The 19571-nt window shown below is 27.5% G+C and overlaps 1 protein-coding gene across 1 annotated transcript in view; it reads right to left on the bottom strand.

The window, feature by feature from the left end:
• DMAP1 (DNA methyltransferase 1 associated protein 1) overlaps window positions 1–19571 on the bottom strand; it is a 35517-nt gene that overhangs the window by 9239 nt on the left and 6707 nt on the right. The window contains exons 2-6 of the mRNA XM_075359989.1: window positions 15036–15265; window positions 13159–13322; window positions 6905–7123; window positions 2227–2340; window positions 641–832 (exon numbers count right to left, since the gene is read on the bottom strand). Coding sequence (XP_075216104.1) covers window positions 641–832; window positions 2227–2340; window positions 6905–7123; window positions 13159–13322; window positions 15036–15255 — 909 coding nt within the window. The 5' untranslated portion in view covers window positions 15256–15265. The remainder of the gene's footprint in view (window positions 1–640; window positions 833–2226; window positions 2341–6904; window positions 7124–13158; window positions 13323–15035; window positions 15266–19571) is intronic.

Genomic DNA, 19571 nt, shown 5'->3' with positions numbered 1-19571 from the left:
TTTATTTTTAAAAATATCTTTTCCTTTATTATGAATCTGTTTGTAGCCTATAGTTGATTATTTCTAAATAATTTTTTCTTTATTTTTACAAATTATCAAGTTAATAGTGAGTGTCTATTCTGTAGATTTCTCTTCCTAATAACAAAAATATATACGCATAAATCATACTTCCACAGTTTGACAAAATCAATTTTAATGTTAATCATCCTGTAATTTAATTGTTTATACAAACACCCAAAACAAAATGAAAATTTTTCCTGACTCGGTTGCAATTACTTTTAATTATTAACATTAAATTATATATTTCTTTATCAATTGTACAGTATAATTTAATATATTCACAAATTTTATCTTCTTTATTAAAACCAAATAAAGAACATTTTAAACTGGATCACTCTGTTATCAGAACAGTAATATAATCTCAACCATGTTTATTCTAGTCTCTAGTTGAGATTCAACTCACTTAGTTCAGTTGAGTTTGAGATTAATGTGGGTTGTTAAGGAAATGAATCTAGTTCTGTTGAAACTGACTGATAATAAGCAGGACTTCATGTTCTATAGATTAAAGATTTAGATTAATAGAAAAAAAGAAGAAAAAATAGAATATGTTAATGAAATTTACTATTATGTAAAAACTTACATTAGTATCAATACGAGGTCTTGTTTGATGCTGTAACTTCTTTTTTGGGAATTTCTTTTCCTGTTTTCTATTATCACCTTGATTATCAGCTGCTGTTATTAATTTTTGAAGGTCTTGAGTTTTCTTATCTCTCTCTTTCTTCCTGGCTTCTATTTTTCTTAATTCATTTAAGAGATTTTGTTCTTCTTCCACCTAAAATGAAATTAAAAATAAAATATATTTAATGTACCTTGTAATCATCAAATAATATATATATTATTTTACTGAAATTAATCTTTTTATGATTCATATTAATTCCTCTGTACTGTTAAATTGTATCTAAATTTTATTAATAAACCACCTAGTACACAACACTACTTAAGACATATCTTACCTTAATTTTTCATGAACATACTTTTGCAGGATTCTGCATCCTCAGTCGTGATTGAAATAATTCCATTATCGTACAATAAACATTTTAAAATAAAAATAATGGAGATTGCATATTAATTTATATGAGTGCTGTTATCTGTTGCTGTTTTTATAAGATCATCTCCCTCAAACACTCTTTGATGGTTTATCAAATTGAAATTTTTAAATTGATTTTTTATCAAATTTAATTTTATGTCATCTTTAAATTTCTAATATTTATAAATTTGCGTTAATATCAGAAATAAAATGTTTATTGTTAATATGGTCTACCATAATAGATAAACTCCATTTATCATTTTTGTAATTTCTATAATATTCAAGAAGGATCTATTTGTTTTTCCTATATAAATACCATCACAATTATTACATTTAATTTTATAAATTCCTCACAGATAGTTTATTTTATTATTATTATTATTGTTTTTTTTTTTTATCTTCTATTATGTGGTTATTAGGTTTTATGCTAGTTTAAATACTTTTTCATTGTAATATAATGTGTGTGAGTGTGGCATGGGGACAAAGAAAAGATTTACCAAATTGTATAGGAGGTTGTTAAGAGTGGAAGGAGTAGATAAATTTTATATTTACCTAACTACAAATAAAGAGAAAATATGTACAAAATTTCACAATTTTCTAATGGCAGATTAATTATAAATATGTTTAAGCAAAAAATCACTGGTATTTAAAAATAAAAATCAAATTTTATGTAAAATTTTAGATATAGAATATTGTTTTCCAATTTTAAGATTTTCTATGACAATTTAAAAAGTAAAATACATAATTAAAATCGGTAATAGAGACCAGATTTTGCTACGGTCCATGAAGTTTTTTCTCACATAAAGAGTGGATAGATAAATAATTTTATCTGATTTCATCTTCTATAAGAGATTTGAAGTTTTTCAACAAACAATTAAATAAACTAAATACCTCTTACAGTAACTTGACACTAAGATAAATTTAAGTAGTACAACTATAAAAATAAAATTATGGAAATAATTGATATAAAACTTCATCCAATTAAGTTTTACAACTGATTTGATTTTTTCAAAATTATTTACATAATTCTGGTTACAGTAGTTTTTTAGAATATTTTTTACAGAAAATATTGCTCATGAAATCATTAATAAAAGCAGTTGTTTTATAAACAGAAATAGAAGATTTCTGATAATTATAACCTGCTCCTGTGTCCTTTCATAAAGGCGTCGAAGCTGTTCCTTTCTTCTTCTTTCATGATCTGCATCAAAGACAAATACTTTTGTATCAGGACTAGATCCAGCACCAGCCCTCACCTATAAAAAAATATGAAATTTACAATCATGACAAAGTAATTTAAAAATACTGTGGGTACTTGTACATGACCTTTTAAGTTACACAGATGGCTGTGTTCATAGAACATGAATACTACACGTGGAAGATTCAAATTTAAAACCAAATGTAAACTGAGTGAACTAAAAACAAATCATATTCGCATTAAGTAAATTATTAAACTAATAGTAAAAGAAAAATGAGATACATTCTTGTTTTCAAATAACATTAACGTTTATACCTATGTCAGCTTAATGATGATGAATTGTTTGCATGAATACAACCCAATGGTTATCAAGAGTTATTTTAAAATAATTGATACCTTTTTATATTGATATAAAATGGATAAGCAAAAAAAGAACATAATATTATAAATTTAACTCTAATATTATAAAAAACATATATTTAAATTATAATAATTATTTTATTCCAAATAATAATAAGTATCTGTATTTTTTAATACAGGATAGTAGGAATAAGATAATTTATTAGGTAATAACAATTTTAATAACTTTGATATGTTTAATAACAACAGTTCATTAATGCTAAAGTGACTACTCAAAATATGCTATATTTTGGGTATCCTATAAGTGTTTTCTTTATATTTATCAGTTAATATATTATTTTTATATTTAAACAGTGTACACTTGTTAATATACATATTAATAAATAAAGCTCCGATAATTTAAATTCTAAATGACATGATCACATTGCACACTGTAAAGCACAGAATAGGAATGACATAATCAAACTGACAATCACACAAAAATCAGTCCAGACTGGGTCACAGGAAGTATACAAGAATATTATTTCCTTAATTCTTTATTATGTACCATGACTCAAGATTATCCAGACACTTTTATGACATGAAATTCAGTCTCATCATTTATTAAAACTGTATTACAATTTTTATACAAGTATTTATAAAACTGCCCTCTATCTAATATATGACAGATTAGTATATTTGCCAATAATATTAATTAATATAATAATGGTTAACTAAATTTAGTTGCTGCAATGACTCTTGAAGTTTTGACTATGATGGCTAGTGCAGTGCTTGTTATCCAAACTAAAAACATTCTGTTTAGTTTTCACATGCACAAGCAAATTGCTATCTTGTAAATACAACTTATTTTTTTATGTTATTGAATGGTATTATGAATTAATTTAAATATTTTCTAATTTTGCTGTTTATACTTTATAAATGATTAAGTATTTTGCCACAAAAAGAAATGCTACGGTATATTTTCAAATGTTATAAAAATGTAGATCTATTCGCAACAAGTATTATAATTATATCAGCAGACAAATGTAAAATGATAGATTGACTAACATTACAATTATCTGGCCTATATAAACAAAGTTTATAATCTATCATAAAATTATTTATTTTAGTGTAAAAATTTATTTTATTTATTGTAAAAATAAATATGGAAAGCCAAGTATTATAACTCAGGAAATGAGTTACCTTTTTTTAGAATCATATATGTGTATATATATTGTATTTTTATAATCAAAAACAATATGGTTATATGCTTATATGGTATATTTATATAACATTACATATAATTACACATAATTTTTTTTTAAAATTAAAATTAAAAGATTAAAATTACAATCATATATACAAAAAGATATGGAGTCAATTAAATAAAATAACTACACATATATAAAATATGTCATAATTAAAAAAATTTCAATTAAAATGAAATATAAAAATAAAATAAATAGAAAATTTATACTATGTAACCTGGCCAGCCAGTGTTACATTACTGAGTGGATTTAAATTAAATTATTTATATACATTATGATTATATCTATTTTCATCTAAAAATGTGCTGCCATCTTTTGCTGCTTTTGTAAGAGTGTCATTTTCATATTCTGTCTGAAACTTGATCAAAATGGAAATTCTTTTGTATTTATATAAATAAAATCTCTCCAAAATGTCCAAACTTTTACCCTTATTATTTTAATTAAATTTCTTGATTTCCACTATTTCCAAATTTGCCTGAATATCAGATACGGTATGCTTATTATTAATAAGGTGGTCAGCAACATTAGAAATACCCAACTTACTATTTTTATAATTTCTAATGTGTTTCAATCTAGTTTTAAAAGACGTATTTTAGTTTTACCTATATATACATATGATCATAATTATTACACTTTATTTTATAAATTCTGCATGGATTATTGATTCTGCAAATCAATGTTATTGTTATATTTTAAATATTTTATTAAATGATTGTTTGTCTTGTATGGCGGTTTAAATTTACTTTTATCATACATATTGGTTATATTTTCAACATTATCAGTGTATAAATATTTTTAATATATGTCATCAATTTTCTGTGTATGATTTATAGGCTTAAGAGTTGTAGCATTATTAATTTTTGAATTCTGTTTTTTGTATATATTATCAATTAAAGAAACGTTATAACCATTATGTTTAACAATTCGTTTTATAATATCTATTTCATTGTTTAATTTACATTTACTTTATTACATTGTGTGTAATTAATTGCTCTATTAACCGTGTGTGTATTTTTACTAATTTTGTGTGATCACAGATGTTTTGAATTTCTATGTATTGTTGTTTTATTGGTTGTGGGTTTCCTATATACTGACATTATAATTTGATTATTTTTGTTAATTTTGATACTAATATCTGAAAAATTTATTTTTCTATTTATGTCAATTTCAAAAGTAAAATTCAAACTATTATAATAAGAATTAATTCTATTCAAAATTATTAAATGTTCATTGTGTATAATGGGATTATAAACTACAAAACGTCAACATACCTAATCCATAATAGGATATCATGTATATGAATAATGCCATAAATAATTTTATCTTCAAAATCTTGTAAATAAATCTCGGACATGATAGCTGTAAATTGAAAACCCATTAGTAAAGTATTTTCCTGAATATAATGTTTATCATTAAATTTAAAGTAATTTTGTTGGCAAATATTTCTAATAATATTAATAATATTATTATTATATTATATTATTCCATTACTAACTATCATGTTCAATATTTATATTATTTATAATATTTACAAAATAACAATAACACTGACTTATATATAATTCATGCTGAATTTATAAAATAAAATGTAATGATTGTGACCATATATTTATATATAGGTAAAACTAATAAGTCTTTTAAAACTAGATTTTTAGAACACATTAGAAATTATAAAAATGGTAAATTGGGTATATCTAATGTTGATGACCACCTTATTAATAACAAACATACAGTATTTGATATTTGGACAAATTTGGAAGTAGTGGAAATCAAGAAATTTAATTTAAACAATAATAGTAAATGTTTGGACATTTTGGAGAGATATATAAACAACACAAAAAAATTTCCAGTTTGATTAACTTTCAGACAGATATGCACTCTTATAAAAGCAACAACAGATGGCAGCACGTTTTTAGATAAAAATAGATATAACCATAATGTATATAAATAATTTAATTCAAATTTACTCAGATTTTTATTTATTTTATTTTTAAATTAAAAATTTTTTAATAATGATGACATATTTAATAAATATAGTTACTTAATAAATGTAGTTAATTTTAATTAAAAAAAAAAAAAAAATTATGTTTGATATGTAATTTTATATAAATACATCTTATAAACAACTGATCCCGGGAGACTGCTATTGAAAAAAAAAAAAAAAAATATATATATATATATATTTTTTTTGTCTTGTCATTTGACTGGTTTACTGCAGCTCTCCAAGACTCCCTATCTAGTGTTAGTCGTTTCATTTCAATATACCCCCTACATCCTATATCCCTAAGAATTTGTTTTACATATTCCAAACGCTGCCTGCCTGCACAATTTTTTCCTCTACCTGTCCCTTCAACTTTAAAGCGACTTCCAGGATGCCTTAATATGTGGCCTAAAAGTTAGTCTCTTCTTTTAACTATATTTTTCCAAATGCTTCTTAAATTGCCACAACACCTCTTCATTTGTCACTTTATCAACCCATCCGATTCTTAACATTCTCCTGTAGCACTACATTTCAAAAGCTTTTAATCTGTCCTTCTCAGGTACTCCGATTGTCCAAGTTTCACTTGCCTGTGCTATTCGGCATTTTATGTAGCTCCTGCTTCATCCATCTTTAGTAATTCTACTTCCCACAGAAGTAGAAGAAGAACAAAATTCTTCTACCTCCATAATCTTATGTCTTCCTATTTTTACATTCAGTGGTCCATCTTCATATTTCTACTACATTTCATTACTTTCGTTTTGTTCTTGTTTCTTCTAAATCTTTTTTACTTTCAGCTAGAATTACTATATCATCAGCAAACTGTAGCATCTTTATCTTTTCAACTTGTACTGCTAAAAAACGAAAGAATTTTCTAAGGTATAAGGATCAGAGCATTGTCATCAGGAGAATCTAAATATTTTTGCATTGGAGTTCAGATTTTTGTGTAAATATTAAAAATATGCTAGCAGAAAAGACGTAAATAAATGATAGATTTCACATATATTATACATACATCTAAATATGCTAATAAATACCTTAGTTAAAGTTCCGCAAACTCCATAATACCTCTCTTTTAAATCTTCAACAGACCGTTCAGGATATTTGGCTACTTCCCAACGATCTTTAATTATAGAAAACCGAAGATCAAACCGACGACATAAATCAAACAAATGATCGGTTTCAGCTCTAGTCCACCATTCTGAATGAAGATGCTGTGTGTATTCAGAATCAGTATAATTTGGAACAGGAACTTGCTGAAAGTTTAAAATAAACTGAATACATAAAAGTAGAAAAATGTTAAACATAATTTTTAAACAGAACTCATAAAAGTTCTCTCATCTTTTTCCGAAATCAGTGGTATTTTATAACAATTAAAGAATGACTGGAGGTACCATCAAGCGATGAACATTCTAAAAAAATAAATAACTTACCTAAATGCTTAATCAATAGCCTTCATGTTTAACATATTTTCAATAACTACCTGGTATGTGTAGTTTACCTATTTACTTTTTAATTAAAAGTTATTGAACAGTTTATTTTTCAAATTTTACTTTTGTTAAATAAGTAAAACGTCAGGTATATTAAAAACCTTAAGCCCCCCCCCACACACACTTCACCTATAAATCAACTTGTCCTACTGATTAATTGATTCATCAATGTCCTGTAAAAACTACAGCAGATAAATTGATGAAAATTTGTAAACATGTTCTTATGGTGTAAGTGCACACTATGAAAGGATTTTTTAAATTCTAAATGTAAAGGGTTAAAGTAGAGTAGCAATAAAATTTACTATTTTTTTTAATTTCTTGGTAACAAATGAGGATATCAACTTGATTTATTGTGTGTGCAATCTTCACATGTATATCTAAAAACTAATTTCTTTTTTTGAAATTCTGGGTTTAAAGGGTTAAAATGGATTTAAAATTTTGTTTAAACCTGGCTATTTTATAGAATTTCTTGGTAACAAAAGAAGATATCAACTTAACTTTTTGTTGCCTAATTTTCATATAAATATCTAAAAACCAGTTTCTAAATTTTTCAAAATCTGACTTTGAAGGGGTGAAGAAAGGTAAAATAAATTTGAATGACTGTAAATTTTCCTCATTTCTGACTATACTAAATGATATATTTATTAGATTAGGGCTTGCAAATCCTCTTCAGATAAATATCTAAAATTCATTTTCAGGCTTCTTTTAATTTCAATTTTTTTAAACAGTGCGATGGCTCAACAAACACAGCCCAGTTACTGTATGTGGGATGTGGCTAGCTCCATCTGCCTCAAGTTATTAGACTAAAAAACATAAAATAAAAGTAATTTAAAAAAAGTGAGAAATAATGTATGGTCACCTCCTAGTGATGTTTAATGGGTAATGTTAAGAACCAGGCAAAATACAGTTTTACCTGTATGAAGTACAGGTAACCAGTTATTACTAATATTTTTAAGATGGAGGCCGATTGTTTTGAAACCCAAATTCTCAGATCACTCAAAGGCCTATACTGACTAAAATGTTCTGAAGAAATTACAATACAGTGATAATTTTTATAAATTGAACAGCCTTTCATTTTTATTTATTATTAATCTCACAAGCATGAGTCCAGATGGAAAGGGTGAATGAAGTGACCCATGACTGTTATGGGAAACGCAAGTAACCATACAGCGCAGGCGAAGCTGCGACACGTTTGCTAGTATATATATATATATATATATATAAATGTCTTGAGTGATTCATAATCAATGCCCAGCAATAACTACTAAAGATAAATTAATGAAAATTTATACACACATTCTTCTTATGGTATAAGTAAACACCAAGAAGTTAAACACAAAGTTTAAAGGGTTAAAATGAAGTAACAATGAAATTTACTATTTTTTTTTTTTTTTAATTTCTGTGTTAAAAATCATGCTATTCTCTTGTGCATATCTAAAAACAATTTCTAAAGGTTCAAAATTCCATGTTTAAAGGGTTAAAAACAGATTTTTGAATTTTTTTGAAACCTGGCTATTTTTTTAATTTCTTGGTAACAAGTAATGATATCAATTTGACTTTTGGTGTATGTAATCTTCATGTGAACATCTAAAAACTAATTATTAGAAATTTCAAAATTTTGTCTTGAAAGGGGTGATGAAAGGCAAAAAAATTTCCCCATTTCCGACTATGCTAAATGAGACATTCAGTAGATTTGGGCTTGCAAGCAAATAGTCTTCAGATAAATATCTAAAAAAAGCCATTTCCAGTTTTTTGAATTTTGATTTTTTCAGGGGTATGATTGTATACAGTATGGCGGCTCAACCAACACCGCCAATGTTAGCATATGTACAACATGACTGGCTAGACCAGATAGGAGAGTTTTTAAAAAACTTGGTTTCTATTCAATTTTCCTGAATATGATTAAGCAAAGATTTGCCTCATTTTATTTTCATTCAATACAAGGTGTGGCTATTAAATAATGAGACTAATGCTGTAAAGTATTTTTTTTTAAATTTATACATATTTAGCTATTATTCCCTTCAATATGCACCTCCTCCTCTATCCCTACAATGCTCCATATGAATTTTCCATTGTTCAAAACAGTGCTGGAAGTCTTCTTGTGTGAGCTCTTTCATGAAATGTGCTGCTTTTTCTTTCACAGCTTCAATGGTCTAAAATCTTGTTCCTTTTAATGCAGATTTGACCTTTGGGAACAGATAAAAGTCACATGGTGCCAGGTCAGGCAAATAAGGTGGATGGACTAACACTGGGATGTTATACTTGGCTAGAAACATTTGACAGACAATGCAGTGTGACATATTGTCCTGATGAAGAACCCATGATTTGTTCTTCTGCAATTCGAGTCATTTTTTTTCTTATTTTTTCACAGAGTTGAGCAAAGACTTCAAGGTAGTAATATTGATTAATAGTTTGACCTTCAGGAACCCAGTGAAGGTACACAATCCCATTAATAATAATAAAAAAAAAAAAAACAATTATCATCACTCTGAATTTTTTTTGCTCATTCAAGCTTTTTTAGCTCTTGGTGAAGTTGGGTCCTTCCAATGCATGGACTGATGCATAGTTTCTGGATCATAAGTGAAAAATCAAGATTCATCACAAGTTATCACTCTTTCATAAAAAGACATTCAAAGTGTCAGAAGTAACATTTTCACAAGCTTCTTTTTGTTCGATTGTGAAAATTTTAAACACCATTTTTGCATGTTAAAATTGTTATGTAAAATTTGCCTTACACATACTTTGTCAATTCCTACAGTTTCAGCAATCATATCAGTCATATGAATAGTTAACCGACGATCAGATTGAATCAGATTACCAATTTTTTCAATATTTTTATCTGTTTTTGATGTGGAAGGACGACCCAGGCGAACATTATCTTCAATGTCTTCTTGGCTATCTTGGAAATGTTTAAACCACTCAAAAACCTGCGCATGTGATAAACATTCATTGCCATATACTTTTTTTAATAAAAAATAAGTTTCAGTAGTGATTTTCCCAAGTCTCATATGAAATTTCACGACAATTCTTTGCTCTAATAAAACACTTATCAATTTTTTGGCAAAACAAAAAAACAGATGTTATCCAAATGAAGGCCACGGCCAGATAATATGTCTACAGAAACTGTTGTGGCAACAATCAAAAGAGAAGGCTTCATGCCTTCTCTTTTGATTGTTTGTACAAATTTGGTGCATGCACAGTTCTTCTGTAGCAGCATTAATCTCGTTATTTAATAGCCACACCTCATACAACAAAACTCTGTGAACAAATGTTTGTTTAAAACAGGCTACAAAATATATATTAAAAAAATAAAAACAGATTAATAATTTTATGAATTAGTATTTAATGTGACACAGACCAAAAAATATCGCAATTTAACAAAGAATTGAAACATATTCTTTTTTACTTTACTTTTTATGTGATTTTATTTTAAGACAATTTTATTTTTGTGAAAATGAGTTTAATTTATTTTTAGTTTTTTAATTTTTTTTTAAATATGGGTAGGTCTACAAAAACATTTAAAGAAGAGAAAAAAACATAAACGATGTGGGAAAATTTATAAGAAATGCTGAAAGAAAAACTGTATCTTGAAAAAAATAAGAAAGGGAGTGAAAAGATAAAAAGAAATTACTGAGCAGAGTTTTCACTGCCTCACTTTAATATTCAAGAAATACCAGGTACATCTATAAAATAAAATCTATGTTGATTCTTCATGGAATCATAGCTGCTGAAGAGAAAACGCCTGACAAAAGAAATAACCATTTGGAAACTATATATTAAGTCTCATAACTAAAAATACTAAGTTGATAACTTTAAAACTTGATGTATTTATTAAGTGCCTTGTATGACACACGACAAACTTTTAATCTTAAAATTTTAAAGATATATAAAATATATGTTTTATTTCAATAACTTTTCTTACTTATCTGGTAAAAACTTACAATGAAATCATCAAAAATACTTTTCCACTAAATAAAAGAAGAATCAAAATTAATAAATTCAGTAAAAAGTAAGGCTTGTATATACATTAAAAAAAAGGCTTATGTAATTTTTTTTGGAGAAGATAAACTTCAATAAATGGGCGTGTTGTTTGAATTTAACTCTCATTTGCAATAATTAATAAAGATTAACAAAGATTGTAATAACTGATTGCACCTAATACTACTTTTTTCTTTAATAATTTAAAAATTTTGAAACACTTTCAAAACTGAGCTGGTTTAAAATTATTAAAAAAAGGCATACTACTTAAATAAATGTGTATGTATAACTTGGCAAGTCAATTATTCGTTTGAATCAGGAAGCACAGCTAGAATGTTGGACATTCACACAAATGCATCGATTAAATATTGAAAGTTAGTTCTTTGACCTGAATATATTCACAACATGAGGTTCAAAACTACTGAATATTTAATTCAAAAAGTTTTTTTGCTAAAATTAATGACAAGACTGTCTGTTCAAAGCCATAAACAAATTACGACAGGCAAATTGACAAATTATTGCCATCAAAGAGCAAAGCCATATTCAAGAATAAAATGCATTTCAAGACATTGTTTCTAGGAAAAGTGAGAAGTTGTTTCTTCAACCAAGGAGAATTTCTTTGAGCAAGCGACCAAGAAGAAAGAAACACACTCTTCAAATTTGGCAAAAACTGTTCCACACTAGTACAGTCATCTCATTGAAAGGATGTAGATGATACCAGACAAACAAAATTTCACTGTTGATCATAGGGTCAGACTGTATGAAGAACACCATTACTTTCAGAAAAAACAACTCTGATTACTGGGTCTTGTATATCAGGCATTTTATGTGCACTTCAGCTATAATAAAAATTGGGGTAGATAAACTACAGCGATAAATTAATTGACTTCTTTTTGATTTAAATACATACTGTACACAGGAATAATTAAAAAAAAATGAACTGTAATATCAAGAAAGACATTATGAACAGTAAATAAGTATGAGGGAAATTGTAGTTATATGGAAATGAATGAGCACAACTTACCATATATCTTGCTGGCCAGGAAGGGCAAGAAGCAAATAAATAAATGTGCACTGCCAAAAAGAAACTTTCATGAACTTTCTGCAAGGTATTTCTCAAGACCAGATCTACAACTTAAAATATAGTATAAAGCATAGTGTTCAACTTGACTTTATATTCAACTTATGTTGCATTCCTTTCTTCAGGACAGTGGTATTTTATGATTCAAGTGAGGATTTTCAGTACTATAAGTCCAAATTTTTTGGCTGTTTACATAGATCTAAAAACAGAGCAAAGTTTTCCTGATAAAATTAACAATTCAGAAATATGTACTTTAATGCATAAAGTAATAGAATCCATGGGTATCTGCTAAATGCTTCACTATGTTGGGGACGATAACAAACAGTTTAAATTTTAGTATTTGAGTAGAATAATGAATGGTAAATGTTAGAATTTTATACTATTCAGAGTACAAGTGTCTTTTAGGAACTGCTTGGGTACTCGCAGACAAAAGATATAATATATTATGACAATATATTATATTATCACAGGACATAAATGCATCAAAGATAAAAACATATCAACTTTTTAATCCCATTACGTGTAGAAACTGATCATGATATTTTGGTTGCCTAGACAAATCTACTGTGTTGGCACAGTGGCCCTGATATGGAAATTTCAAATCTAACAACAATTAGGGGTATTATTATATAATCATATTTTATGGAATGCTAATCAATGGATTGTATTTTATGTAATACAATGTATTTTAACATCACAAGATAAAAAAAAAGGATAAAATGTTAGGTAATAGTATTATTACCTTATTAAATTTGGCAAAAGGATATTCTTTTCCTTCATCAGCTACTCTACGCCAATGATGAAAGACAGCTCCATCACTTCTAGCTGGATTTGTAAATGGCATCCATTTCCACGGCCTTACTTTTCTCATTCCAAGTTTTGCTTTTAGTTGTTTATAACCCTGAGCTGAAAGCATGTTAATATGTTTACTAAAGGTCAATACTAACTGTAATAATATAAACAGAAACAGCTAATACTGATTAATTCTAATAATATTCAACTGCAGCATTTCATCTGTATAAATAATTTATGTTTACAACAGAAAGAAGAAAAGCAGAAAGGTAAAAGACAAACTGAACCGACTAAGAAATATCTCTAACATTAAAACAAATGTTAAAACTTAAAATTATTGGTCATTAATAATGCAAAAAAAGAAAAACAACACATATTTAATCCAGTAGTATATAAAATAATGTAAGACTGAAAAGAATAAAACTAATGAAAGAAATAGCAACTTAATAAGAAACTTATTTATTAGTAAATTGGAATTAAATCTGAATTTATAAACCTAAATTTATAAAGAAGATTAGAAAACCAAAAACAGATGCAATCAATGAGATCATGTATGATCTGAAAGAAAATGAAGACAAATAAAGAGAGACAAAGATAGACAAAAAACAGAGTAGAATGGTTGTAATTTATATAACATTTGTACATATGTAAATAATATAATATAGTCATACAACTATTGAAATTCTAGTAAAAAGAGGAAAAATTTTCTTCTTGATGGGTTTAAATTTTCTCCTTGATGGATACCCAATTAAGTTTGAAACTTAATTCAAAGGGTAACTTCAATGGTATTTCCAATGTGGTAAATATGCTGCCATATACAAACATTAAAACCCAATATGAAGAAAAGTTTAAAAAAAAAGCAGTTAAAGATGTACATTCATCTCATCCTCTGCAAAATAAATTGCTTGAATGCGGACCAGGAGGTAAAAAAAAAGGTTAAAGATGTACAGGCAGCACAACCAATCTTGATGGTTGATGCCATGGTAATGATAGCCGCAATTTGAATCATTCTATTATCTTTTTAGCATAACTTCTGCTTCATCACCTAATAGCTAATAGGCCTTCATAAGATGTATTATGGTCTTAGTACTGGATTGCAGAACACAATTTTTTGAAATTTCGATTACCTCAATGTATAGCTAATATTTTGAAAATTATTACATTTTTAAATTTAATTTGATTTAATAAATTATGTCAAATTTAGTTGGAAACAATTACAGCTATTGTTTCTTATCTGATTATAAGAAAAGTGACTTATTTCCTTAGTTATAATATCTGGTTTGTCTGTGTTTATTTTTACAATAAATAAAATCACATTAGATTATAAACCATGTTTATACATGTCAGACAATTATAATGTTAGTTAATTTATCATTTAGTGTTTGTCTGCTGATGTAATTATAATACTTGTATAGAATAGGCCTATGTTTTTATAACAATTAAAAATATACGGTAACATGTTTTTTTTTTGTGGCAAAATACTTAATCATTTATAAAGTGTTATAAACAGCAGAATTTGAAAATATTTAAAAATAATCCATAATAACATCCAGTAACATAAAATAATAAGTTGTATTTACAAGAAAGCAATTTGCTTTTGCACAAGAAAAAATATGGATTGTTTTCAGTTTGGATAACAAGCAACATCTAGTCGCCGTAGTCCATGCTTCAAGCTTCATTATGATAACTATATAAATTCTCTAGAACACCCAAAAATTATTAAGCATTTGTTAAACGTATCAATTTTCTTTTCTTTTCTTTTTTTAAATTGTGACAGATTTTACATCAGATTTAGATGTTATATATATTAAACTTGATGGTATTTACCTGTATCTGTTTGGAACAATGGAGGTGCATCTTTACTGTCAGTATACAGTAGGGCATATACTTCTCTATGCATTCCTTCAGGGCGTTTTGATACTTTTGGTGTTGTTTGAAATAATTTTTTCTTTTGTTTTTCAGGATTGGTACCTAATATTGTCTCTTTTGTTACCTCAGGAGTTGGAGTTTGCTCCAGATCAAGAATATCTCTTACATCAGCTGTCATTGTAATTTAACTGAAAAAAGTACAATACATTTATATATTATTTTATTTCTAAAACTACAATAACTACATCAGATATCATAAAAAAAAAGAACTGACCTAACATGAGATTCAAGTCATACCAGAAATTGACATAAGAATTCTCCAGATAAATGTCAAGCTTACTAAGGAAAATGAAGATTGCAATTTCCTGCAGCCTGCTTCACTGAGCTATAAATATAGCTGCATATCTACATGCCAAGGACAGCAAAATGCAGATGTTCAGCTCTTTAAGTAAAACATACCTTCAGTTTGTTTATCATATAGGCAGACGATACAACAAACACTATTCAACAGAAAGAAACACTGACTGAAGTTTTTTATATGCTAGGTGCTCACAGCAACACAGCCATAAAATCAGTATACCCTTTCTATTGACAAACAATCAATTACATAGAATGCTTTTACTCCATATCAAAATTACACTATAAGAGTAAAAATACTGGGTGTCTGAAAAAGAACTGGTGATTCAAGAATGAATATAGATTTTATTTTGCAGTAATCAGTAGTGTTTTATGTATAATTTTAAAGCAAAAACAACATTTTAGTTTCACAATATTTAGTATATGATAATTACCCACCTTATAGTGGCCAAAAAAGGTTTAAAAAATTTTTTTCTTGAGTAACAGACTATTTTCTAACTTGTCAACAGGTGAAAACAACCATTTTCATCACTTTTTTCATGAGCTATAGCATCCTTATTTTACATTGTACTGAAGATCAAAAAGGGCTTTCTGCTACAAGTAAGTTTGGAACTTCATCTTAGTGTATTTAAAATTCATTTTGTATACATAGCCAAATGTTTACTGAAGTTAACGTTTACCAAATTATTGTTTTTTAAAATTTTGGGCCCAAAATAAATAATGAAGGGCTTAGAGTAACAGGCCTGTTAACTCTTTTAACTCTTAAGTAGTAATAGTACTTTTAAAAAAAAATTGGATTGTTACCAAGTGTCCTTCTTTAAAAAAAAAATGGCCACCAAATTGTAAGATTTTGAAAATGTCTCATTTTTGGGGCCCAAAAACCACATGTGGGACAGGTGGCAAAAATCTGAAATGTTTACAGCAGAAAGTACTTTTTATTTACTTTAAAACCATTTATTTTGTTACTCAAAGGGGTTGACAAGTAATGAAGCCAACAAAACCACTAAAAACACTGTTCCTTCTAACCATAAACAATGTATCCAAAAATTTTTTTCAGATTATAAAAATTACAAGGAAACTCATTAGAACGAATAAATTGAACATTAATAAATAGACAATTACAAAATGATAAATAATAATTACAAAATGATAAACAATTCAAATACATTAACAAGTTGTTAAATTCACTTTTACTAATTTTACTCCTGCTAAAGCAAGTTATGAATAAATCTTGCACTTTTTGATAACAAACTTAACTTAGTGCTCCTGCCATTTTTTTATTGAGTAGAACTGGTAAGTCCTCATTCATCTTTGGTGTAATGTTGTCTTCCAATAGTTGATAGAAAAAGCTCTGAAGGCGTGAGAATCTTTAAAATATTTTCCAGTTGAACCCATATCTGATTATCCCTCAATGATTTCTTGAATAAAGTAACAGGACCCAGCAGATGGAAAAAGTGTATCGATATTCCTCTTCATTTTCATGTATTTTGACTTCGTCTAACCACCACTTGCCATCGTATATGCAGCAGACAAAAGTTTTATATTTTGGCTTTGAACCTATAAAGCAATCAGAAACACTAATGTTCTTGTGTACAATTCTAATGTAACTGTTTCTGATTCAGAGGTCGCCTGGACTTTCAGAATACATTTCTGACTTTTGAAACATTACTGTGAAAGGTTCTTGTTTTTGGGACTGTTGTCTTCCCTGTATCAGAAAAGAAATATATTAAGAGAAGTCTTCCATTACAATACATTCATCCTCCCAAGTTTTCCTTTTTAATATGGAAAAAATTAGCTTGTTTCTTTGCAACAAAATGATGCCTTTTTAGTTTATTTAAATTTTCAGTAAGTTTATCTAAGTACTCTTGAAATGGAAAAATTTCAGTAGTTAGTTTACAATGGTCAACAGAAATCCATTGTTTGAAGATAATTTCAGAATCAAGATCATCCCAGCTCTTTTGCAGTAATCTGAGAACTTAATTAGTGCCTGGACATTTTTCACACTGTGACAGTATGCAGGTTTCATTTTCAATAACACATATCATGATGAAAGGAGAATTTTATAATCAAATTTCATTTTTAGAGCAGATAACATGAGTTTTACATTTTAGTGGGTGACACACACACACAAACAGAGTGAGTACCTGATCCACCAGCCAAAACACAAAATTTAGATCTTAAATCAGCAAATTTTGAAAATCCAATTTTTAAATTATGTCTTTTTATGAAGGTTGTGTACAATTCTTTTAAGTTACATAAGATGAGCCTTTTTACATATTAATTTTCTTCCCGTCAGCTTGTCTGAAAGACACAATCCTTCTTGCCTGACATCATTCAACTGTGCACATCATTCTGGTAAAGATCTTTTAATAACACATTTAATACCATTTTCATCAATTATGTGGCTGGGTTTCTTTTTGGTGATTTGTGGCAAAATTGCACTTGTTTTAACCAGCTGTTTGGATTGACAGGCTAAATACAGACTAACACTAAACTTATTTTCAATTTTTTGAATGCTCCAGCTGCTTGGTAATAAACTTAAAATATTAATTTTTTCCTGGGTTGATGTACCTGTTTTCATTTTATCGTTTATTTTAATGATTAATTCTTTATATTCCTTACCTAAATCAGCATATCCTTGTGGTACTAAACTGGTTCCTTTGGAGAAACATTTAAATCAAAGGAATCGTTTAATTTACTGGTAACTGACACGGCTATTTTTGTAACTTTAGTTTTTAAAATTGGTTCCTTTGCGCTGCACAATAATTTTTGAACCTTGGGGAAATGTCAACTGCTAAACAAGCTTTATTTACTGATTCAACTATAACACACTGGTTCAGTGTCTGTATCATCTTGTGGTTTTGTATTTTGTTTAAGAATTTTGTACACTATGCTCTGCCTGGAATTAGTTTTAAATTTGGATTGCTTATTGAAAGTGTCAAAGATATTTCTCAAAGAGATTTCTTAACTGGTTTAGTGTGACAGGTAAATGGGTCAGAGAAACTTTTTCCATTAATATGAAAATATTTATCTAAATATTCGATTTTATGAAAAGTACAGATACTTTTTGTTTCAGTACATCTCTTCTTAAAGACAATGTTATTTGCTGTACAGTAAACTCTAGAATATCGTGCAATACTGAAGATCTATTGTAAGTCAATTTGTGACATACTGTTTCAGGGTGAATGCCAATTGAATACTCCATAATAAGTTTTTATAAAATGCAATGGTTCTTACAATAACAATACAGTTATTATAAATCATAAAACTATTAATTGCACCTCACTTTGTCTTATCCCAGTTTCTCTACAGCTAAAATAAAAATTTCTCTAATTAATAACATTAAAAATAAAAGATATTGCATAAAAGAGAAGTTCACTGCTAATAAAATTACTTTATAAACTAGTGCACATAACATAACCACAGTAATAAAACTAGGAATAATACAACATATCACAATGAAATAAAAACAGTAATACAGCCTTCTACAATGTTTACATTCAGAATTACACAAACATTCATGTCCATGCATGTCAATTTACTTTTGTATTTAAACATGAGTTTGTGAGTACGAGTCAGACTTCAAGCAACAAACTATCTAGAATATAAGCTCTCTCATTATAGACATATCAAAATATTTTGTATAGTAGGCTTACATTATTATCTGAAAAAATACATGCTGTGAATTTTTTGGATACATTCTTCAGGGTTAGAAGGAATGGTGATTTTAGTGGTTTTGATGGCTTCATTATTTGTCAAACCCTTTGAGTAACAAAATAAATTTCATATGGTTTTAAAGTACATAAAAAGTACTTTTGCTATAAAAACTTCAGATTTTTTCCACCTGTCTCACATGTGATTTTTGGGTCCCAAAATTGAGATATTTTCAAAATATTACAATTTGGCAGCCATTTTTTTTTAACAAGGACACTCAGTAACAGTTCAATTTTTTTTTATAAGTAATACTAGTACCTAAGAGTGTAAAGGTAAAAAAACAGACCTGTGAACCAAAGCCCTTCATTATTTACTTTGGACCCAAACTTTGTAAAAACAACAATTTGTAAATGTAACTTCAGTAAACATTACAAGATTTGGTTATGTAACAAAATGAATTCTGAGTACAATAAGATGAAGTCC

This window comes from Lycorma delicatula, chromosome 3 (assembly GCF_047948215.1).
Source record: "Lycorma delicatula isolate Av1 chromosome 3, ASM4794821v1, whole genome shotgun sequence".
NCBI classification, from domain to species: Eukaryota; Metazoa; Arthropoda; class Insecta; order Hemiptera; family Fulgoridae; genus Lycorma; species Lycorma delicatula.
The sequence above is the reverse complement of the archived record's forward strand: the minus strand, read 5'-3'. Positions and strand labels throughout refer to the sequence as shown.